At 40.2% G+C, this 24,796-nt stretch overlaps 1 protein-coding gene across 9 annotated transcripts in view; it reads right to left on the bottom strand.

Moving 5' to 3' along the window:
• Positions 1 to 24,796, bottom strand: part of IRAG1 (inositol 1,4,5-triphosphate receptor associated 1) — a 132,599-nt gene that overhangs the window by 16,461 nt on the left and 91,342 nt on the right. For all 9 annotated transcript variants that reach the window (XM_034770008.1, XM_034770014.1, XM_034770015.1 and 6 more), the window contains 8 exons: positions 22,150 to 22,270; positions 17,829 to 17,859; positions 14,378 to 14,518; positions 11,390 to 11,521; positions 10,603 to 10,744; positions 7,919 to 7,968; positions 4,334 to 4,441; positions 2,719 to 2,783 (listed from right to left, as the gene is read on the bottom strand). In XM_034770008.1, coding sequence (XP_034625899.1) covers positions 2,719 to 2,783; positions 4,334 to 4,441; positions 7,919 to 7,968; positions 10,603 to 10,744; positions 11,390 to 11,521; positions 14,378 to 14,518; positions 17,829 to 17,859; positions 22,150 to 22,270 — 790 coding nt within the window. The remainder of the gene's footprint in view (positions 1 to 2,718; positions 2,784 to 4,333; positions 4,442 to 7,918; positions 7,969 to 10,602; positions 10,745 to 11,389; positions 11,522 to 14,377; positions 14,519 to 17,828; positions 17,860 to 22,149; positions 22,271 to 24,796) is intronic.

Raw genomic sequence — 24,796 nt, 5'->3', positions numbered from 1 at the left:
TATAAAAAGGGAAATAAAAACAACCCAGGCAACTACAGACCAGTTAGTTTAACTTCTGTGCCAGGGAAGATAATGGAGCAAGTAATTAAGGAAATCATCTGCAAACACTTGGAAGGTGGTAAGGTGATAGGGAACAGCCAGCATGGATTTGTGAAGAACAAATCATGTCAAACCAATCTGATAGCTTTCTTTGATAGGATAACGAGCCTTGTGGATAAGGGTGAAGCGGTGGATGTGGTATACCTAGACTTTAGTAAGGCATTTGATACGGTCTCGCATGATATTCTTAAACTAGGCAAATACAAATTAGATGGGGCTACTATAAGGTGGGTGCATAACTGGCTGGATAACCGTACTCAGAGAGTTGTTATTAATGGTTCCCAATCCTGCTGGAAAGGCGTAACGAGTGGGGTTCCGCAGGGGTCTGTTTTGGGACCGGCTCTGTTCAATATCTTCATCAACGACTTAGATATTGGCATAGAAAGTACGCTTATTAAGTTTGCGGATGATACCAAACTGGGAGGGATTGCAACTACTTTGGAGGACAGGGTCATAATTCAAAATGATCTGGACAAATTGGAGAAATGGTCTGAGTTAAACAGGATGAAGTTTAACAAAAACAAATGCAAAGTGCTCCACTTAGGAAGGAAAAATCAATTTCACACATACAGAATGGGAAAAGACTGTCTAGGAAGGAGTACGACAGAAAGGGATCTAGGGGTTATAGTGGACCACAAGCTAAATATGAGTCAACAGTGTGATGCTGTTGCAAAAAAAGCAAACATGATTCTGGGATGCATTAACAGGTGTGTTGTGAGCAAGACACGAGAAGTCATTCTTCCGCTCTACTCTGCTCTGGTTAGGCCTCAGCTGGAGTATTGTGTCCAGTTCTGAGCACCACATTTTAAAAAAGATGTGGAGAAATTGGAAAGGGTCCAAAGAAGAGCAACAAGAATGATTAAAGGTCTTGAGAACATGACCTATGAAGGAAGGCTGAAAGAACTGGGTTTGTTTAGTTTGTTTAGTTTGGAAAAGAGAAGACTGAGAGGGGACATGATAGCAGTTTTCAGGTATCTAAAAGGGTGTCATAAGGAGGAGGGAGAGAACTTGTTCACCTTAGCCTCTAAGGATAGAACCAGAAACAATGGGTTTAAACTGCAGCAAGGGAGGTCTAGGTTGGACATTAGGAAAAAGTTCCTAACTGTCAGGGTGGTTAAACACTGGAACAAATTGCCTAGGGAGGTTGTGGAATCTCCGTCTCTGGAGATATTTAAGAGTAGGTTAGATAAATGTCTATCAGGGATGGTCTAGACAGTATTTGGTCCTGCCATGCGGGCAGGGGACTGGACTTGATGACCTCTCGAGGTCCCTTCCAGTCCTATAATCTATGAATCTATGAATCTATGACAGAGACCCTTTAATTCTGCATTAATGGTTCAAAAGAAGGGAGCAGGAAGAGGGGAAACTGTTTGGTATTAAAGAGTATACGAAAGTGTAAAATGAAAGTAAATTAAGAAGCAGAATAAGTTGATAAAGAACACTGTGGGCAGACAGTCTGCAGTATGAACAAAATATGTGCCCAGACAAGCAAAAATGAGGAATGTTTAAAGAAAAGAAGGACTGTTATTTCACATACTGAAGAATTAAAGAAACAGAGCTCTCTCTATGGGCTATTTTGCTGGACCTTCGCAGGGGCTGTACAAGGTGCACACAGCTTTACAGACTACACTTAGAACCAGCAGCTTGAACTCAGATCTAAGGCTGAAAAAAGGAAAAATGAGGAATGCAGTGGGGGGGAAAGAACAGAGACAGAGAAGAAAGAAAGAGTTTTTAAGGCTGATAGATACATCAGCATTGTGATATGATGAAAAAGGTCCAAAGAGAGAGTTTCTGAGACAATATAGCAGACAAAAGCTTTGGAAAGCATGTTATGGAGCTGTTCTATTGTGTGCAGAAATTTTTCTGGATGTACCCATTTCTGCTTTCATCTTGCTTAAAAGTGGCATGAAACATATACTATATGGGTGCAACACAGAAATCTAAAAACATGTCTAAATTTAAATCCAAACCATTGAAAGATTTCCATAGCATCATCATGAGGGTCAACTAAATTAAGCAGCAATTTTTGTTAAATGTGGCACTAAATAAATCATGACCTCTCAAATCTCAGAGCACAGAACCATTCTATACTATTGAGTACAGTTCATGCACTGTAGGGATGAGAAAAAGCTGGTGGGGTTTTGAGTTTTGTGAAACCTCTAGAACTTTTGTAAAAATGATGGATTTCTGAAGCTTTGTAGAGTTTCATGAAACATTTTTACTGTACTTTGAATCCCTTATTTTCCAAGGGAAATTTAATTTTTAAAAGTAAGTGTTTCTAGTGGGGCCTGGGCTAAACAAACAGATGACTGCCTGTGTAGATCAGCTTGCAGGATCAGGGCCTAGTTTTGTAGAAATGGAATTGCTGATTTTCTAGGAAAATTACATTGCTTCATTAAGTTACAACTTCATACATGAAACAGGAAATGCAAAATATGATCACTCAGTAGTAGAATAATAGGGTCAAATCCTCAGCTGGTGTATATCAGTGTAGCTTCATTGACATCAAGGACCATAATCCTATCATTTTAGTTCCCTTACAGAAATTGTTGCATTTTTATATCAAATACATTCATTGTCTAATAAATCCAATATGAAAAACAACCTAAGAACACTCACTTCTCTAGAAGAGCTGGTAGGGCAGGAGTAGATGTCAGACTACTTCTTCCATTGGGTGATTCAGACTGTGAATTGAAAACATGATAAATAAAATGTTAGATTCCATGCAATGTTAGGTTTCATGAATTGATTTCTAATGCAACTTCAGTATGATGATAAAGTTAATGGGTTTCTTATCTGAAGTTTTTCTTCCTAAATACATCACACAAAATCTCCGAAAATTGAGCTCTCAAACTACTTCTGTAAACAACGGACTTTAAAGATGATGAGTAGCTGTTTTTGCCACTTTTGTGCCTCTCTCTCTACCTTGCTTCCTTTATGTATGTGTCGTTTAGTCTCTTCCTTTGTTGAGTACTAACTACTGTGTAGTATGTTGATTATTTTCCAGTCTCTTCCTTTTCTGTAAATTGTGCTTCCTCTGTTGAGTTTTCAGTGAGAAATTTGAATAATGAAATTTTCATTTTCACCTCCATTCATGTCTTTAAACAATTCTTGTGGGCACATAACATAGTCATGCAATCATGTTGTTTTTAAATTTAATTCAATTTAAAGATAAAATTCATTTGAACTCCCACCCAGCTAACGATACTGCCCCTTTGAAAACATTTCTGTCAGACGTGCTGCTCTTCAGCTGCTTGTCTGCAATAATCCCCACTAAAGAAGCTTTGGCCGTCCAGTTGAGAGCCTTGACCATACAACTTTAAAAGTTTTAGATCTGTCATCTTGAATCTGTTAGTCTGTCTTTGAAGCTACGAGTACCTGGTGCATTTTGCACTGGAGTAATACGTTATGTAGATTTGTTAGGCTCAAGTTTTATTTGGTTCTTCTTTAATGTGCAAACAATATGTAGTACCAGATTATGCCGCTGTTAAACAAAAAAGGCAACACAGGAGTTGAATATGCTACTTATCCCAGGCTATCGTGGGAGTTATACATTTCTGTTGTATGAGTTTTTCAGTTTGGGTTTATACTGAAGACTTTTGTGACAGTTGATTAGAAGCTGTCACACTAACAGAGCTGTAAATGACTGAAATTATCATCCCCTCTGGGTTCTACTGTGGAAGTAATTTTTACTTTTGTATGCATAGTACATCACCACTGAATAAACAGAAACTATAATGTAGAATCTGATTATACTTTGAGCTGCCTAGGGACCCCAGTCAGCCAACATACAGCGTCACTGGGTTCCTAAGGTAAGCAGACAAGGAAGTTGATTCGGAGCGGGGTACTTCCTTTATGCAGCATGGGCTACGTAGCCACCTATGACTATCCCCATCACAAAGGTTGGGTCACAGATTCCACTCAGGCTCATGGCACTGGGAAATTCCCTGTGTGTCTTACTGAAGCCCTAATCAATTAGGTAGGCTTGGGGGCGTGAGGCTTCTTAGAAGTGTTTCCTCAAGCTTGTGGGTCTCAGACATTTTTGTCCTGAGGAAAGGTGAGGAGAGACTAGCATGGATATTCCCAATTTAAACCATATACTTGAGTTCAGTTTGAATCACTCAAATTTGCAATGTCAAATGGCAGATTTTTCAGAAATGTTTGCTCAGTCCTATATGGCATGGATTTAAGAAACATGTTAATTTCTTTAAATTATGGACTTATTTTTACTTACCAGGGATGGCATTGAAGGTATGGGTGACGTAGTAGGTGACTGGCCAGGAATGTGTAATGAGTTAAATTTAGGAACAACAGCAACACTGACTCTCCTCCGAGGCATATTCTGTCATTAAACAACAAACTTTATTATACAAGAAGCTCAACTGAAAGATAATTCCCTATGGTTGGTAGGTATTGTAAAGAAGCAGATTCATACAATCCACACAACAGAAATATTCTAACCTATGCTAGCAGCAGCAAACACAATTATCTATTTTGGATAAGACACACATAAAACTATATTAAGAGAATGTTAATATTGCAAAAGTCAGGAAATGGTGGCATGTGCAACCTTAACTCTGTCCCCTTTGGGTGTATCCATCATGATATAGTTTTTAAGTGCATGATCACATAGTGCTTCTTAAATAACACAATATAGTATTATATACTTTTTTCTACAAAATTAGACACATATCTAGCATTCTGTAGTGCTGTGTATCACTCCGTATATACCAGACAAAGACCAGGACCATCCTTTATAAGAAAAGTACACAGTAAATTTACACAATATATTACAATATATACAATATATTACAGATTAAATGTAACAGAGTAATAGTGATTTTTTGCTGGTAAATATAGGTCAGATAAGTTGGCAGATAAATTAATTTAGTAGTTAAGTGCCTCATTCCTTGATATGTGCCTAAGCGAACTGGCACTTCATATTGGTTGAAAAGAAAATATGATTTATTGGTTGATAAATGGCTGCTGACTAAGGTCCTGATTCAGAAATGTATCTATTCAGAAAAACACTTGAGCGCCTGCTTAACTGTGAAGTAAATGGGACTTAAGTGCTAACTTCAAAAAGTTAAGCACATGCTTAAGCGCTTTCCTGAACTGGGGTCTAACGTATTAAAGCATAAAGTTGTAGTCTAACACAATAACATTATAAAAGTTTAAGTATAAATTAGAAGATGATATATATAAGGTAGTAGGAAAATGTACACAATATTATAAATTTGAGAAACAGTATGTGATCATGTAATTAAAGACTATCAGCCTTCAACTTCTCCCACTGGCAGGAAGGCTGGGTTCAGCCCATTACTGTTTTAATCATAAAATGTCCCCATAAATATTAACAACCAAATAAACATGGGCCAGTTTGGCTAAAAATATTAAATTCCATCCCTTCTCACACATTGATGCTGTACTTTGGGCAGCCCATTGTTGAAAATCAATCAGAAACCATTCATGTGGAGAGAGTGGATGGATAAGGGGATAATTTGGGTCTCTCAGTTGAGGATCAAGTTTCTTCTTTTCCAAATACTTCAACTACAATACTATTTGCCTGGTCCAGTGGCATGGTATTACCCACAGCTTAAGCATTTCTTGAAGGACATATTTGGTCCCAATGCACTGGGAGCAGCACAGATGCCAGAATTATAGTTGATGTGGCGAGAGCTCCATCTGTAGGTACACCCAATCAGGTGCAGCCTGACTTCCTGGCCCAAAAGACCCTTCCTAATTCTGAGTGCCTGTGCCAGGCCTGAAACAAAGATCTCTGTATATTTTTGAGCCCTAGACAATGGAGAAATGCCTTGCGAAACATTAAAAACTCTACAATTGATCTATGATTAAGGCTAATGTAGCCACAAATTTTATTTTGTTCACGCTGGTCCCCGCACAGATTACAGTGCATGGATCTTGCCAAAGCAGACTGCTGTTGGAGATGTGGGTCTCCTGGAACCACACTGGCTCACATGTTTTGGGACTGTTCCAGGATACAGTTGTTTCGGCTAGAGTAAGTAGCAAGGTTAGTATAATAATAGATACCTCCTTAAAAATTACTTCCCAGAACTGTGTTTTGAGATATAGCTCATCATCTTGAAAACTCCCCAACTCACGGAAAGCTTAGTTCTCTAGAGCAGCGCTTGTAGGCAAATGACTCATATTGCTTATGAGATGGAAGGGCAGACTGTCTCCCTTCCATCTCATAAGCAATATTAGTCATTTGCCTACAAGCGCTACAAGAGGGATAGAAGCTTGGCTCAGTGACTTGGCTGACCTGGCAGCTAAAGAGCAGGTAATGTTTCAGAGAAGAAGGACTTCAGACAAATCTTAAAAGTTTTAATCTACCTTCTTAGAAACCTTTTATTAATCCATAGTGGATGGAAACCAAGATGTCAGTCTCCTTTCCCTCTTTTCCCATTCCTTTATATTGTTTGGTCTTTTGTCTTTTCTTCAGTTGCCCCTCCCCTCCTTTTTTGGTTGAAAATAAATAAATAAATACAATGTAAACAAAGAAAGACTATCAACATGCATATAGACATGAAGAGGAGTTAAAATGGTATGTGCAACCGTAGCTTGGTAGTTCCTGACTTCTGAGTATTTAACTGTGCAAACTTAACATTCTCTTAACACAATTTTTGGTATGGAATTTCCCAGGCTGCTGCTGCTTCCTCCCCCCTCCCCCCCAAGAGAAAAAGCATGGGGGTGGGACGGAATTTGAACCTTCCTACTCAACCAGTATGCCTCCAAGACATGCTGGCTGAGTGCATGCCTGAATGTACACCGTGACAATCTTTATCCAAGTACAGTGCACTATGCGCCCCAAATGCCAGCTGAGCTTTACTTGGTGGTATGGAAGGGGAGAAGAAGCAGGACGACCCTACCATTTCTGGAGAGTCTAGCACTGCTGGAGATACTAAAGTCTCTTGGTCCTTGTGTGCAGAGAGTGCAAGGAATGGGAGTATGGGTGGCGCCTGGACAGAGAGGGACAATAAAGGAGGCTTCTTGTTCCCTATCTCTTCCCACTGAGTATCTGCCTGGGGCTGGGAACAATTTGGACCTATTACAAATGATGGAATATAAATATGAAATAAAGCGTGCAGAAGTTGAACAACATATACACATCAAATTTCCTATTAGCTGAATAGGTTCTCAGCTGTATTAATTAGTGAATTTAGGGAGCTGCCTTATAGCTGGATCTCCAAAGCCTAGGATTCTGCACATATTTAAAACTAGCTTTGTTAAAGCTATTAATAAGTCAGGCTACAATATCAAGCATGGAGAATCTCTCTGTTATGAATGCTTTAACAAAACAATAAAAAAAGATTTTCCTGTGCTGACTGAATCAGTGAGCCACACCTTAAAAACTACTGGATTATCTCTATGGTGTTGTGGAAATGATGTGGTTGCTAAGAATGACAATTTCAGAACCTGACTCAGAGACTGATCCTGCAACCCCTATTCATATAGCCATTCTTGGCCTGATGCTCAACTTGTGAAAGTCACAGCTGCTGATCTGGCCATGGACTGTAAAGCAGGATTGTGCTCTAAAACACTATTATTCTGAAACAAATGAATGAGGCCCCTTTATAAATTTTCAATTAATTCCAAGTATTACTATTTTTTACTGTATACAGTTATTCTCAGTTTTACAAAATCCCAAATGTTTGAATTGTGCATCACACAAACTGCACTGCAGATTTATCAGGACTGGAGTAGGCAATAAAATTCCATATATTTAGACAGTGATTGAACTTTTGTTATGTAAAATCTTTACTTAACAGTTTAATTTCTGTTAATATTGTAAGAATACCTTTCCAACAGTAAGAGACATGGATCTAGATGAACGAGGCACTCCATCTTCTGCATGGAAGACAGTAGATAAAGAACAGAGTTAGACTATATGGATAAATCCCTATAAATAAAATTGATATATGAACTAGATCTGATCTCAGTTACTCCAATGGAAATTTGTAAGGACTCCACTTATTTCTACTGACTTCAGTTGCCACTGAGATCAGAATCTGGCCTACTGGCTATTCCTACATGCTGATTTTTCAGAAGAAAGTTTTAATACTTAAACTTCCAGTAGGCTACATAAGCAAAAGCAGCAAAGAAAAGACACCAAAGAAGTACCAACTTCTTCTTTTAAAATTATGCCCACTGGAATAAATGCCTTTTCACCACATCTTACTTCTGAAATAGTCCTATAGAAAACAGGCAAAAATAAGCATACATGCAAGTAATGCAATTAAATATAAAAATTTGGGCTTATCATACTTGGAGAATTAACAATCATCTAGAATAACTGTACTTAGTAAATCTAGCTGATAAAATATAAAATGTATTGTATAGGCATTGCACAAAAGCCTTCATAATCTATTTTAAGGAGACATAGCAGCTTTGCAGAGCTGATGTCTGCTGAAAGTGAACTCTAAACACATGCAAGAGCATGTGCAAATGAGTATTTAACAAACAGCCAAATTTGTGATCCTAGAGACAATCATAAAACAACTCTATACATACAAGATTTTATAAAGATGTTAAATATCCAGTGTTTTGTTTTTAAAAAGTGACTGATGTCTTTTGGAAACTATGAAAAATGTTCCATTTAGAAATAATATTGCTTCTGTCATAGACTTCCTGTATTTCTTTTCTCGTGCTCTTTATAATGAAAACCATTTACATAAGCACTCTCAAGAAACAAAGATCCTGTTTTCATGCAAATATTTTTAGTGGTAAAGAATGCTCAGATAAAATGTTTAATATAGACAGTAGAAACAGAATTGTTTCCAAACAGAATGTTTTTAAAAGTTTCCCATGCATCATCAGTTGTTCTTCAAGTATTTAAATTTATTTCAATGTAGTCAGTTCCTATTTATTTCTTAAACTAGTTCAGCTTCACATACTATACATATTGCACCACTGTTGAAGCTGATTGTGGTGTCCAGGAAGTTGATGCTAGTGTGGGAGTGTTCCGGAGACAGTTTAATGGACCGGTGGTTGCTGGTGTGGAACACTCGCACACTAGCATCAATTTCCTGAACACTATAATCAGCTTCAACAATGGAACCCTACAGACAACCATGTACAAGATCACCACATCTTCCTTCATAGATACAGTAACCACCCCAAACACACTAAGAAATCTGTAATCCACAGGCAGATACTCAGATGCCATGAAATATATTCTGAGGACAAAGTTCAGGAGGGATATACACCTTTAACACACTTAAAACTGCCTTCACTAAACAATGACACTCCACCAGAGAAGTAGATAGCATCATGGAATGGGCCACCCAAGTACCCTGAGAGAATCTGCTTCAATAGAGAAATAAAACCCCCTCCAAAAACCCCTTCGACCCCAAACTGTGTATCATCAAACAAATACATCCCATACTCGATGGGGACCCCATCTTGAAAAAAAATCTTTCCTGAATCCCCACCCCACTTCTGGCCTTCAAACAGCCCCCATTTCCAAGCTCATCATCAGAAGCAAGCTCTTCACAGACCAGGACCACCAACTCGAAGTGGCACCAGACCCTGCCAGAACAACAGATGCAAAACATACAGACATATTTCCACTGCTACAATGATCAACACCCACCTACCCCCAACAACTTTCAAAATCCATGGTCCTACACATGTTTATCACAACATGTGGTGTACCTCTCCAGCGCACTAAATGCCCCAGTAACAACTATGTGGGTGAAACAAGACAATCCTTACATTCTTGAATGAACTCACACAGGAAAATGATAAAAGCCAAAATCACCCTAACACCTACGAGAGAACACTTCACAAAGCGATCAGTATGTCTGAAATATCAGTCCTCATCCTCAAAGGAAACCTGCACAACACTTTCAAAAGATGAGCCTGGGAGCTTAAATTCATAACTCTGCTACACACTAAAAATCATGGACTGAACAGAGACATTGGATTTATAGCTTATTACAACAATCCATAAGCCACTAACCCCCTCTTTTGTCCTATGACTGCAGAGGGGTTAACTGGCCAGTCTACCTTGAATGGTCCCTTACAATATGTGCTAATACTTATGCTAAACCATCTGGTCCACCTTGCATTTTGCTGTGACGCTGGGAGTACCTTTTCCAGCCCCGAAGAGGAGCTCGGTGTGGCTCAAAGTTTGTCTCTCTCTCACCAACAGAAGTTGGTGCAATAAAAGCTATTACCTCACCCACCTGGTCTCTCAAATTTCCATTGACTTTCATGGGAGATGGTGTGCACCTAACAACTGCAGGATTAGATAAAGTAGCTTTGTGTCATATACAAGGGAAATTCAAAAAGATACTCTTAAGATCGGGTAATCCAACCAGGCCTGAAACCTCTTGCAGACACTATACACAAATCTGTGTTGGGAGAGACCTTGTAAAATCTGCTTCTGTACCTGAGAAGTTTCACAATACCTGATTTTACAAGACAAATAGCACTATAAACCCATGTGATTAAAGGGAAGCCTTTAAGCACTATTATTACCAGATGCACTGTAACTTCTGCTAGAATTCTGATTGGCCAGTTTCTTATACTCCATTAGCTCAGCATGATCCTTTTCATATGTTCTCTTCAAATTCTCCACATACTGCATCATTACTTCTGTGGCCTTTGACATACGTTTCTCCTAAAGTGAGAGAAATACAGGGGTAACTCCTTTACTATTTAAACAAATCATTCATCTCTATGTCTGCCAAGTTCTGCCAGAGCTGAGTATGGAATAGTTGTTCAAAAAGGACTTTCAAGACTGGGAACTCCTCAGGCTAAATAGAATTATCTCCTACATCTGGATCCCAGCACATACATGGACATATACTGACGATACTGATATTTATGATGATCAGATCATATATTTATACACAAACTCTCATACACAAAATGTTACTATAATTACTTGGTTTGTATGTGAAATAACTATAATTTAAAATTATATATATCATACAAATGTTGAGTGGCTTCAAGGGTAGTTTCCCTCTGTGTGCATTCTATTACCTACACATGCCATATTGAGGGCAATAGCATGTTATCTGATGTTACGTTAATTGCTTTAAACCAGTCACGACAGATAAAATCCGAAGGATTAATATAAACTACAGAAAAAATGTGTGTGTATGTGTGTAAATGCATCGCATGATGTGATACATAATATATTTACATACGTGCATGTGTGTGTAACTATGTGAAACATTTACTTTTTTCACTAAGATCTAAAATGTGATAGCTAAAGTATAGAAATCAAGGAACACGCTGGAGATTTTTTAAATAGTCATACCTGGCGAACAGCTCCAACCATTTCAGCACGACTGGAGAGTCTAGCAGCCAAACGATGTAGTACAGCAATATCCTCCAACAGCTTCTGGCAAGTTTCTCTGTGTTCATAGTGATGCCATAAGGCAGCTGAAGACTGAAGTGAAAGAATGCACCAAAACATCAAAGCATGGGCTAAACACCAAAACATCAAAGCATGGGCTAAGAGTTTTAGAGGCAAATATTCAGAGGGTGCACATTTGAAGTGCTGTTCCCACTGAAGTCAATGGAAGTCTTATTGCTAAAGGCCTATGTACAACTTTAGAAATGTACCCTTTATAGTCCGTTTCCAAACCCCAAAGAATTCTTGAACTTGCCAGTGTAGTAGATGTCAACAAGTCTCTTCAGCTTTTCTAATTTCCATGATACATTCACATTTTGATAAGCTATCAACCCTTAACTTTCCAAGAACGCAGGAAGGAAAAAAGAGCAATAGCAAGCAGCATGACTTTCTCTAGTATTGCCTGCAAAAATCAGATAACAATCCTATGGATAGGTGAGAAATGAATCAGAAATATTTGTATATACTAACTCAAATCACTTTGGTAATTTAGGCCCCAATTCAGGAAAGCACGTAAGTACACGATTTCAAGGGGATTACTCACATAGTTAAGTTAAGCATGTGTTTATATGCTTTGCTGAATCAGGACCTTAGTGAACAACTCTTTTCCTAATTAGTGACTGCTGTTCTCTGTAATATTTAGTTCTTTGACACTTTTTTAAAAAAAGAATGGCCCAAATCCCCCACACTTTGGGGTAGTTCAGACCTAGAGCCAGATTTTTGTGGTGTTGGATTCATTTCTATGTTCTGTAGCATGTTTCAATGTCAAAGGGCTGCAGTAACTTCAGAAGGGACCCCTGAATCAGAAATAAACATGGATATCTGTGATTCAGATTTTATTTGTAGTTTTATTTGTGTATGTAGTTATACCAGAAAGAAAAATCTACAGCTGTCATCATGAATATGACTTTTACACTATTACTGACCCCAAACATTCAAAAATCATGAAGTTAGGGGGCTCCTAAATATCATGAGATCTATTTTTTAAGTCTCATGATTTTAAACCAATGTGTGTGGGGGTTTTATGCATCATCTGGTCTTTGACACTTTAGGGTACACTCAGGTTACATTTTCAAGCTGTTTTATGCAACCATGCGGACTAAAACCTTTAAAAAAATGAAAGCTGAGATTCTCATGTTATCAGTTGTCTTTGAGAGTTGGGGCTTTAAGTAAAACATCAATATCATGAATCTCCTGAAAAAATCATGGGAGTTAGCAACACTGTTCAACTGGCCTGCTCCTACAGAAATGAACAGGCAATCTTCCATTGAGTTCCAAAGGTGCAGACGTAGGCCCTAATATGATCCATGTGTAATACAGGAACTCCCATGGACTAATTTGCCCCTTTGTTTAAGGTGATCGGAGGATCAAACATTTGGAATAAGACCCTGTTTAGTAAAAATTAGACACATCATCACAGGTTATATAAAGTAGCCATTTAAGTCCAAATTGTTCAATGTGAACTGGAATGAGGAGGGGAAGTTAGCTACTTTTCTCCCAGGCTGTTAACATGATCCTTACTGTATCTCTCTCTAGTAAATGATTCTATACTGAAATATTTGTATTACTACAAATGACTAATAGGCTGCATTTCAAAGTGCCCTATGTATTAGCTATAAAAATGGGTATGTACACAAAGGATTACTATAAATGAAGACATGAGATTTAATAGATCATCTCTGCTTACTTAAAGCTCTCTAAACAGCCAAGAACAGGGGAGAAAGCAGAAATACAACCCCATATTTTTAGGTACAGATAATCCTCAAATGCAGCTTTGAAATCCCAATGAAAAAATGTAAACATCACAATCCTTGTTTAATTGTATCCTCCTTCAGTTTCATAACTTTGTGTGCCCTGCTTGCCAAATATAATGGGTGAACCTTGCCTTATGCTTTTTTAACTATTTATCAACCCCAGATCAGTCCATCATTCTGTCTGCCTAATACTGTAGCTATCACCGTGGTACCTGGTCTCTGCTGCTTTTGTTGCACAAGGATTTTTGCAGTGTATGTCATTTGACACATTTCAAAATCATTTGGCATTTCAGTTACAAAATCCATGGAGAGCTGGAAAGTTGGACACAAGAAAGGTAACTGCTGATAGATGACAAATTTTTTATTAGAAGCAGAAAACAGCCACCTTGGAAGCTATGTAAGAAGTGGAAAAGAGTCCAGGTACAACATATATTTTTACCAAGGGGGTTTCATCGACCCTGAAGGGGTCCTGTGGAAGCTCACTATTCCCTTTCCCATGCCTCTTTTTAACACCTCCAGTAAGGCTTTATGTCAAGCCATGAACTTCAAAATATTGGAGAGTGAGCTACCTTCAACATCTTTCAACATCATACCTTAACTGTCCATTTAGGTTTATTACCGAATGAGAATAAGATCCCACCCCTGCTCTCCATGCTAAGCGCTCCATTGCAGTCCCAGAAATGCTTCATTCCTGCAGTGTTCCCAGCCATGTCAGAGTTTGCATTGTGCCCTGCCCCCTTCTCTCACACTAGGGCTGATCACAATTACAGGTCTTCTACTCCCCAAAGAGTGTGTGCGCGGTGGGGAGAGACAGTGCAATGCTCTCTACACCGCTGGCTTAAAGGCTGCCACAACAGCTGCAATTCCTCTGCAGACTGGGAAGCTCCAGGAGGCATTATGTCTATAAAAGCCACAGTCTTGCCCTAAGTCTGGGGGTAATCAAGCCTAGGTATCTCTCTCTGATACCTACTTACAAGCTTTGACTGGTTGCCTTGTCATGGTGAAAGTAGTGAAGTAAAAGTGGTATAAAATGAAGTCTGAATCAAATTCACAGCTGGTATTAGCAGGTGTATCTGCATTGACATCAGTGCAGTTTTACTGGTTTAAATGAGAAGAGAATTTATCCCTGTTTTCTTACCATAATGGCTGCTTTAAAGTTGTCCAGTTCCTTCTCAGTGTTCTCCTCAGTAAGATTTCTCTCCCTCTCCGCCTGGTTAATTCTAGATTCCAGGGTGTAACTATCATTTCTGAAGGCCAAGGAAAGTTGTACAAACACAGTCTGTTGGGGGGGAAACAAAGGGCTTTTGTAATAATAGTGATTGTATACTAGAACTTTCTAGTCTGGTAAAGAAATTATTGGTAAGATATGATTTGCCTGACTTCACTGGCAGTTTTGCCTAAGTATGGACCACAGGATCAGGCCCCTCGCATACAATAAAATTAAATATTACATTATCTTTTGGAGATTATATTATTTTATTTTTAACTTCCTCTTTGAGATTAGTTATTATGTGTAAATGTGCTGCAGTGTCTCTTTTCCTCAATGTTTTTGGAAATACCAGCATAGTGTGACATGTGTAATGAAGGAACTAAACTACCTAACAGCATTATGTATCAGAATCACAAATGTCTATGTTATTTAACTGGACTTTCCCCAAGGGTCCCCAAGTTTTTTAAACAGGCAGTCTGTGCAAAGGAAATCCAGGGAGGAGCTCACGATTTACTAGAAATGTTTCATCTAGGACATAAACATCTGCTATAGCAGGCAGCAAAAGATTATCAACTGACATTTTCTTGAACCTGCTTTTGAGAGCATTTCCTTCTTTACAAATACATTATTGCTTGTCACAAATCTAAAGCTTTTATGGCATATTCTTAAAAGTAGCCTCAATTTTTTGGATGTTTAAATTTTAGACCCATTAGGGCTGACTTTGTGCTGAGAACTCATGCTTCCAGCTGGCTGGAGTTGTAAGTGATCAGCACCCTCTCTAAGGTAGGCTAAAAGGAACTTGGGACAGATCTTAGAACTTTTCCCTGGAGTAAAAATTGTGTGGTTGGCCATGCTGCAACACAGGATGTGGCAGGGAGCTGTGAAGCCTTCTGGGGTTGACAAGGCTAGGAGGTATGTAAATAGGGAGGGATGATAAGGTCCCAGCATCGGGAGGGATGATGGAAGGCCCCTGGTACATATTGAAATGATCATGTTATTACCTGCACTGCACAGGTACTCCGTAGGGAAGTGATACAGTGATCAGATAAATGGACTGGTAAAGGATTTAAAGGAAGTAGCAGAAAGGAGAGATTCGGGGCTCCTGTAATTGGCATGGCAGGGTGCCAATTCCCCTCCTTTATAGACCATCTTACCCCTCATTTGAGGGGGAGGATGATAAGGTCCCAGGAGCAGGTGGCCTGGGGACCAGGATGGGAAAGGGGGAGGGCTGATGGAAGCCCGCCCCCATGGGCAGCGGGTGAACCCCCACTTTGGGGAGGCTACTACTAGCCTGCCGGCCCTACCCCTGCCCCCTGCATGCTGGAGCCCCGAAACCCACCCACCCCCCCATAACAGGAGGAGCCCTGAGCACCCCCCCCACACACACCCCGCAACCAGAGGAGCCCCGGCTTGCCCACCCCAGCAACCCCGGTCGGCCCCAGCATCAGGTCAAGCTGCCTCCTAGCCAGCCCCAACACCGGGCTGAGTAGAGCTGCCCCTCCCCGCGCCGAGCCACTCCCACCTGAGCACCGAGCCACTCCCGTCCGCCCCCCGCCCGAGCTGCTCTCCCCCGCCCCCTGCATGAGTGCCGGTCCAAGCCGGCAGCCCCAGTGCCCAGCCAAGCTGCCTCACTCCCCCACCAGACTCCCCGTGCCCGCTGCTTGCTCACAGCGTCCCTCCTCAATCCCCTGCCCCTGAGGAGAAGCGATGCGGTGAGCAGTGGGGACCTGGGGATGGGGCAAGTGAAGTGCAGGTAGGTAGGCAGGCGGCAGCAGCAACAGCAGGCGGTGGGATTGGGGGGCCTCAGGGAAGGGGCAGGGCCACCATGGCCCAAATTTCCCTTAGGGGCAGCTGCGCCTTCCCTGGCCTATTATACCTACTGCCCATGCCTATAGGTATATGTTGAAATGATCATGGAATTGCCTGCACTGAACACTTTTTAATCTGCCACCTACTCCCAGACGATAGTGTGACGGAGCAGGGAGCGGGGCAGATTTGACCTGGAAATGTTGCAGGGGGATTGCAGTGAGGAGGGGGGACTTCCCTTGAAGGAAGCTACCTGAGCTGTAACCTGAGCCAGGAATGGGGGTGGGGAGAATTAACACCTTCTGCCCGGGAGACTGAACAAAGGAGAGGAGGAGCTGCAGGAGTTTTGGTTTAGTTTCGGTTTGGGCTGGGTGGTGCAAAGCAGGGAACCCCAAGCTGGGGTCTAAGCTCCCTGAACCTCCCAGAGGGACCTAATTGAGGGGGTCTGGTCGTACCTACACGCTCTGCTTGAGACTGTGTTCCTGTCCTTAAATAAACCTTCTGCTTTACTGGCTGGTTGAGAGTCGCAGTGAATCTCAGGAAGAGGGGTGCAGGGCCCTGACTCCCCCACACTCCGCAACAGATAGTAATAAAGTTGAGACCTAATAAAACCACATCCAGTGTTTCCTGTTCTCCTTCCCGCATAGCTGGACAACAGCTGATTAGAGTTGTAAATGATCTGCATCCTCTCTAAGTTACAATGTCCAAAGTTAGGTACTTTAAAATTGAGGCACTGTAAAAGCAGTGGTCATTCTTGAAAAACTGGGCCTTTATATTTCACATAGATGTGATAAGAAGGTGTCACAATACCCCCAGTCAATACTATCCTTGTGCTAGTGGGTATTCATGTTCACAACCATTCACATTCATGGCAGTTAACTGAGCACAGACAATTGCTAAATTATTCTGTAACAGACCAGCTATCCTTTCACTTCACAAAATTGGCAGCATACTACAAAAGATACAAACCAGCGCAGCAGAGAAAACACAGTAGTACCGCGGTAACTGAATTTTTAAATAAATAATAAAATATAGAATTAAGAGCATAATCTGAATTATACATAACCAAGAACTTTCATGACAAATTCCTCCCCTGCTCCTCCCCCCCATCCCCGGCCCAGCAAAGGTGAGTAACCATTGGAGCAGTGATTCTCAAACTTTTGTACTGGTGACCCCTTTCACATCGCAAACCTCTGAGCATGACCCCCTCCTTATAAATTAAAAATACCTTTTTATATATTTAACATTATTATAAATGCTGGAGGCAAAGCAGGGTTTGGGGTGGAGGCTGACAGCTCGCGACCCCACCATGTAATAACCTTGCAACCCCCTGAGGGGTCCCGACCCCCAGTTTGAGAACCCTTGCATTGGAGCAATTTACTAAAGGATGTGCTTGGAGTCGCCTTCACCTGAAGTTTTAAATTGAGATTGAATATCTTTCTATAATGAACATTCTTGTTCAACATAGAAGTTATGATCTGTGTTATGCAGAGGTCAGACCAGAGAATCACAGTGGTTGCTTCTGGCCTTGAAAAAAAAAATCTATGAATCTTGAGTTTACTAAATCACTTACCTCAACTTCTTTCTCAGTAAGTGGAGGGGAGCTGAAATAAAAACATAGCATTTATTATATTTTTAAAAAAATGACTCATTTTTGGTAAAATTAAATTGTAACTGCTTTAAATTTCAGGACAGTAGTACTTATGTACTGACAGAAATGTATTGTAACCGAGCTGTGTTGGTGGTACATTGTACCACCATGAGCATGCAAGTTAAAACGAGGGAGATGCTTCTGGGACAACTGATGGTTGAATGTATTGTGTCTGGAATCAGTATCCCCACCCATCCTCCTCCTGTTAAGTGCTCAGGCAGCATGGTGATGAACACAATATAAAGCTTAGACAGATCAGCAGACAGAATTAGTTTCAAAGCGCTGAAGTTGTACTGTGATCGTTGGCTGAGACTGTAGAATACATGTATCTCACAGAGTCTTGGAAGAATGACTGTTCTTACTGGATTTCATCTGCATCCAGATTGGAACCAGAAAACAAACCTGTGCTGGTTTGGGATCTCACCTGGTAATATGAGAACATAACAGCTGCCATACTGGGTCAGACTATGGTCCATCTGACCCAATATCCTGTCTCCGATAGTGGCTTGTATCGAAGCTTCAGGGGGAGTCTATAGAACAGGGCAATTATGGAGGTTATGGAAGCTCCTTCATTGGAGGTTTTCAAAAGGAGGCTGGATAGCCATCTGTATTGGATGGTTTAGACAACAAATCCTGTATCTTGGCAAGGGGTTAGACTATATGACCCTTGCAGTCCCTTATAACCCTCTGATTGGTGCATCATGGTAGCCATGAAGAGAAGGTGGAGGCACATAATCATTGTGAAAACAGCAGAAACCCGTAGGAAGAAAAATAGTGCAAATATGAACATTTCATGCAGTAAGATGTGGCGATAGTGTCTGTTGTAACTGGCTAGGAGGCAACTGCAGCACAATATAGCAGAGTTTGCTACAAGGATGATGAATATCAGCATGAGAAGCAGGAAGTGATACCAAATTTGATTCCACAAAATGCTAGAGAGGACCTGATTTAGGTAAGCCTGTTAGATTATAGGCGGACATGACTAGTGGCTGTGTCCACATTACCAGTGAGTTACAGAATTTTTATCCCCTGCAATTGTTTTGATACTTTATCCTTTGCAATTGTTTTGATACCTTTTGAATTCTACCCAGAGTTTTTAAACAAAGGAAATATCTGAAAGGAGTGGCAGTACTTATTTCACCTACAGGTTGGGATGCTAACGATGGAAGAAATGGTTGGCATGCGTAGTAGGTACTGTATGGGCAATACGTTTCTCAGCATATTGGAATGTTATTCACATTTTGTATGGAGTGTTAATCCCAAAGAGAAGTTAGCCTGTCTGTCATTTATGAGCAAGAGATTTTCTTGGTGAAGTGGAGCAGCATTAATATCTGGAATTGATAGCTATTCCCAAAAGGGGAGGCCAGCACATCTATCATATGGGAAAAGGCATTTCCTGCTGGAGGGCAAAGTGTTCGTATTAGAAAGGGTTTGTTATTTTGGACAGATGTCTACTTTTTGGCAAGTTCAATAGTATTAAGCTCTTTGATTTGCTGTAGTATATGCAAGTAAAGTTCATTTATTGTTTTAGCACTGTACTTTGTAAACAAATCATTTTCTTTGCTGATGTGGAGTTAATTAATTTTGGAAAGAAGGAGTAAAAAGTGTGAGCATCTGCCAGTGTTTCAGGACTGTTACAATGACCAGGAAATATCACTTCCTTTATTTGGCCATGGAGACTCCAGCAAACATGCAGTAGGGGGGGGAAGGTCATTTATGAATTCATTCAATGGATTGGCTTTATTTAGTGGTTAAATTCTATTTTTCTGAATATTGTTAGGCGTTTACCTCAGTACAACTCTAAATTATTTTGTCCTTGGCTACTCAATTGCCTTTGTCTTTACTAAGATCTCACTAAATAAATATTCTCTTACATGAAGTTTGTGTTACAGTGCACGTTTGCTGCACTGATCACAATGGAATATTTTGCATGATTACAAATATACTACAAAAATGCACAGAAGTATCTAGGCACAGTTTTGGTAAAATATTGGTTTTTTACATTACACACATTTTAGGTTTTCACTACCCAAAGCTGTAAAAACGTATGCAAAAACTCTGAGACCAAATTCATTCTCCGTTGACCCCAAATGAGTTAAATGATGTATCCACTGGTTACCAAGTATTGTGGTGGATTCTCCATCACTGACAATTTTAAAATCAATATTGAATATTTCTCTAAAAGATATACTTTAGGAATTACTTTGGGGAAGCCTTATTGCCTCTGTTATACAGGAGGTCAGACTAGATGATCACAATGGTCTTTTCTTGCCTTGAAATCTATGAATTAAAGGATGAAATTGGCCCGAAGGGTATTCTATTTGTAGGATGGAGAGTGTATGTAATGCTTAAAACAGGGAACTGGCAGTTAGGACTACTGCCTTTGTGTTTTTGACTCAGTGTGACCTTGGGCAAGTCACCTGGCACTGCACTGTGCCTTAGCTTACCTTAGTATAAAATGGGGATAATACTTAGTTACCTTACAGGGATGTTCTGTGACTCAATTTATATCAAGTTCATATAAAGCACTTTGAGATTCAACTCATTATGTGCCCAGTATCTAAAGATTTCAATTGTTTATAGTATATATTTCTGTGGAACTCTTGTGCCATAGAGCAAGACAGGTGGTGAATGAGAGCCTCACAATAGCTCTTTCTTCACTGAGCACCCACACTGCTTTGGACAGGACAATAGGTTTTAGCCAGATTGTTCCAGATTATGGAAACTGCATTAAACATTATATAAAAGAGAACATTAAGGTTGCTTGGTGAAGTACTCAAAAATCAGGAAATCCAGTATCAAGGCTGTCCATATAACCTTAACTTTACCCACTTGTATATATGAATTAAAATACTGTTTTAAATACTAGGCCACATACTACAGAATTTGGCCATAATAATATTAACTTTGCTATTCTTTCCCCACTATGCAACATGTATCTTGCCATATAGGCCATGAATGCGGCAAGAACTCTACAGATATTCCTTCTTAATTCACTGTACATCTTGTGTTTACGTGACTTTTATTGATTTGATCTGGAATATACAGAGTACGTGCTATCTGTATGTACCAAAAGTAGGAGAAAAATGTATGGGATTCTACTATAGTATCTGAGAAACATTATGTGATGATGCAATTACTGACTATTGTGGTACATAAGGAGAGCAGAATTAAGGTATCTCTTTTTGCATTTTTGAGTGCCTAACTATGCAACTTACAGGTTTTCTTAACATAAGGCCAGGTGTCCAATGATGTCTGCACAGATCTCCAGCCTCCCATGTGGAAAGCATTCATGGTAGTGTCTCCTGTTCTTGTCCCAGAACCCACAGGGAGTACACTGTGGGCTTGGGATCTGTGCAAGAAGGCTGGAAGCGGGACAAACTGGGGACAGGGTCATCTAGTCCCATGTTGAGTGCAGATGGGGGTAGACACAATATCCTCTTCCAGTGGTGCTGCATATAGAATACCTCAGACAAGAAAGACAAGCTATGTTATCTTTCCCATGGGGCTCCCTATGTGGTGGGGAAACTTCTTGCCCTGTAAAGGGGATCCTGGGTCAGCACTGATAAGAAGAGGTAGGATGAAAGGAGAGTGAGACTCTAGAGTTGTGGCAGAGGGACAGGATCTCTGCGTCAATGTCTCAGGCTGCTTGTAGATCTCCTGGGATCGGTGGAATTTGCGGGCAGGTCCTCCATCTAAATCTGCAGAGTGGTAAACCCTATGCTGCCAAAGCAATGATCTCGGAGAAACTGGCAGAGGGGTTTCCTTGCAGAGTTTTCCTTCCCCAGTTTTTACCAGGGCAAGGAGCGATCTGGCCCAATCGTTTTTGTTTCATTTTTTTGATGGAGGAAATACAAATATTTCCAATACCTAAGTTTGCAACAGCATCCTGGAAAACTAGGAGTCGTCAGACCATGAACAATTTGGTAAGGAATAAACATGAGGTGCAAGCTGCAAATATAAGACATCTACAGAACTATGAATTTCGAATTATTTTTAAAATGGGTTCTCTTTTTTGTCATTTTAAGTGTTTGAGAAACGCACATATTTTTATAAGACTCTGCAGAGTAAATGTTAAGATATAGCTTCAATCCCGCTTCCAAAAATCCTGATTCAGAAATCTCTCTACATATGGATTTTATATGAGAGCAGAATTACATAATGCTAGTTCAGTCGAATCAACCATTTCTTTGATAGCAGACTTCTAATGGATGCTGGACCGATATCCCTAGTTAGCTTTTACCTTCCTGGCAGAGATTTATGCACACGGAGTTTTCGTAGCAGTACATCGGGAATATTAGGCATGACATCAGAGCTATTCTTTGACTCCTCATCTTCAGTGGCGCAAGGTATAGGTGAAGGCCCTGAGGACAATTTCATAAGACACAATTAAGTCACTGTAAGAAGTCATGTGTTAATACAGAAATCAGCCTCCCATAGGCATTTGGGGAGGGTTTTTTAAAAATATTCCATGTCAGCGGAACTCTGCTGTTATTGAAGTCAGTGGAACTTTTACCATTGGCTTCAATGGGAGTAGAGTTAGGTGAAAAGCTGAGTGCTTTTAAAACCCCACCCTTTGTCTCCACAGTCTGAAACGTGTACTTTATTTATCCCAATCACCAATTTATAACCCATCTGTTCATTATTATAATAATCATTAATACTAGGGTAGAGATACCTTACTTCCCTCTCTGAACAGTGGCAGCAAGAATAACTATTCAGAATGGCAATCTGTTGTGTGGAAGGAAGGAGATAATGAGGGAAGGAGATATTCTGGCAGGGCACAGTGCCTCTGAACATATTGGAAAAGAGCAAATACTCTATTTTTCTAGGTGAGCATTTTACTAGGAACCCCAGAAGTTGAACCAGAATAGACTGTTGGAACATATAGTTCAGTGCCTTTGAGCTTTGTTAGTTGATCATATCATTTTGGAATTTTGCACTAGATGTTTTATAACAAGGCACTGTCATTTATTTACCAGATGATTTAAGTGCTATCTGGCCAAGATTATTGCTGGCGTAGAAAGCACACTATACTACACAGCTTCACTGTTCCCCCAAGTTGTGATGGATATATGATATCTAACTGATTTATACTACATGTTCATTTGTTACAAATGTGACAGAATAGTGATACTGAATTGTAGTCTTATACTTCTCTCATCTTCACTAGGACCAAGGTATGGCTCTCAGTGTATTTCAGTCACTTTTTCTCATACAACACAGGGTCTCACCCTTTTCATACCAGAAGTCCCCTACTACCTCATTCCCATCTAGTGGTTAGCAATATGAAAAGGACAATGTAATTGCACTGCCCTGACAACTGTTTGTGACCACTCTGGACAAAACTCATTTCTAGAACATGAACACTTACAAACAAAGCTGGAAAGCCTACGAATACTCATGTTCCCTTCATCTAGATAAATCCTCCCTGTTTAACAAACTCTTAGACTTGGGGAAAAATGTAAGAGGCAGTAAGAAAAAACTCTGACCGTTTAAAAATGTGCATGATAGTAGTCGGAGTAGGAGAAGCTTAGTGGAGGCAGATTCTCTTCTAATTATAGAACTAAATTTGTATTTCCTGTTTTCTGTACCTTTTTAATACTTAAAAATTGTCCAGCACCCACCTCAGCACTGTTGTGTATACGCCCTTAAGAATAACAAGCCTGCCTAATAACAGTGTCTCCAATTTACTGGGTCTGCTAATTTATTTAAAAGTCTATAGTTTTAAAGTAGTGTTTACCCCAAGATGACCAAGACAGACAACTTGACACTGATAAGATAAGATAGAGCCAAACGGTGTAATTCATAACAAAGGAAACTGTTGGCACCTTGGTTATTACTGTATGTTTTAGTAAAATATTACACCAGTTGGAAACATTAGGTTAATTTCATAACAATGTAAGGAAGTAAGAAGCTCTTTAATAAGTTAACTAAGGATTCTGCTCCTTGCTGCTCTTCCCAGTGAGGTGAAGGAGTTGATTTTTAATGCCCTGGCTAGAGATTCCGATGTGTGGTTGGCTTCTAAAAGTCCATGCCTTAGACTTTGTGTGACACCTTAGACTTGCAGTCCTATGTAAAATAATATGTAGAATTTCAGAATGTTTTCTTCTCAAAAGTTCTAAGTCTGCCAAATCTATATGTGTGAATTTTGAAAGGTAGCAATTCCAGCCCTGCAAACTTAGGTTTGCTGAAAATGACTATTTAAAGGTATATTAACAGGACTAAGAGACTACATCCACTAACAATATCACTGCAACCAAGATCCCCTTAAAATAATTGTGGGGAAGGGGAGTGTGTGTGTGGGGGGCAAGTTGTGTCTTTTATTCAGGCTGTGATACTATGATGTGATTTTCTGAGATGCTACAGTTGAAATGGTTAAAAGTAAAACAATCTCTCTACTGTTTTCCTATGAAACTGAACCTTCAGGTTTTGACAGTGTCTTACGTAAGGAGTGTAAAGCAACAAAATGCATTTCACCTCCGCTGCACTGTGCCTTCCTTCACCTGTCTCTACCCTTTGTGTAAGCCTCTTGATGTAGTCCAAGGTCTGCATGGGGAAAGGAGTAGAAACAGGGCAGGTGGGGTATGGGATGCATCATTCCCCTCTCCAGCACTGTGGAACTTAGTGAAAAAGATAATGCACACCCAGGCTATATTATCTTCTCTACTGAGCATATCCCACTCTGGGGATCCTAAGAGCAGTAGCCACCTGGAGGAATCCATGGTAGTGAAACTCCAATGGAATCATGTTGCTGGAGATCCCAAGTGGGTCTGGTCGGGAGGGGGAAGAAGTGGAGTCTCTGCTCACCCAGCCCTAACCTCCTGCAGGTCCCAGGATAGCTGCCAGGTTTGGAAGTGAGCCCCACAACCTATTTTGCATATTATCCA

Source organism: Trachemys scripta, chromosome 4, assembly GCF_013100865.1.
Source record: "Trachemys scripta elegans isolate TJP31775 chromosome 4, CAS_Tse_1.0, whole genome shotgun sequence".
Lineage (NCBI taxonomy): Eukaryota > Metazoa > Chordata > Testudines > Emydidae > Trachemys > Trachemys scripta.
Note: the sequence above shows the minus strand (reverse complement) of the source record. Positions and strands in the feature narration are given on the sequence as shown.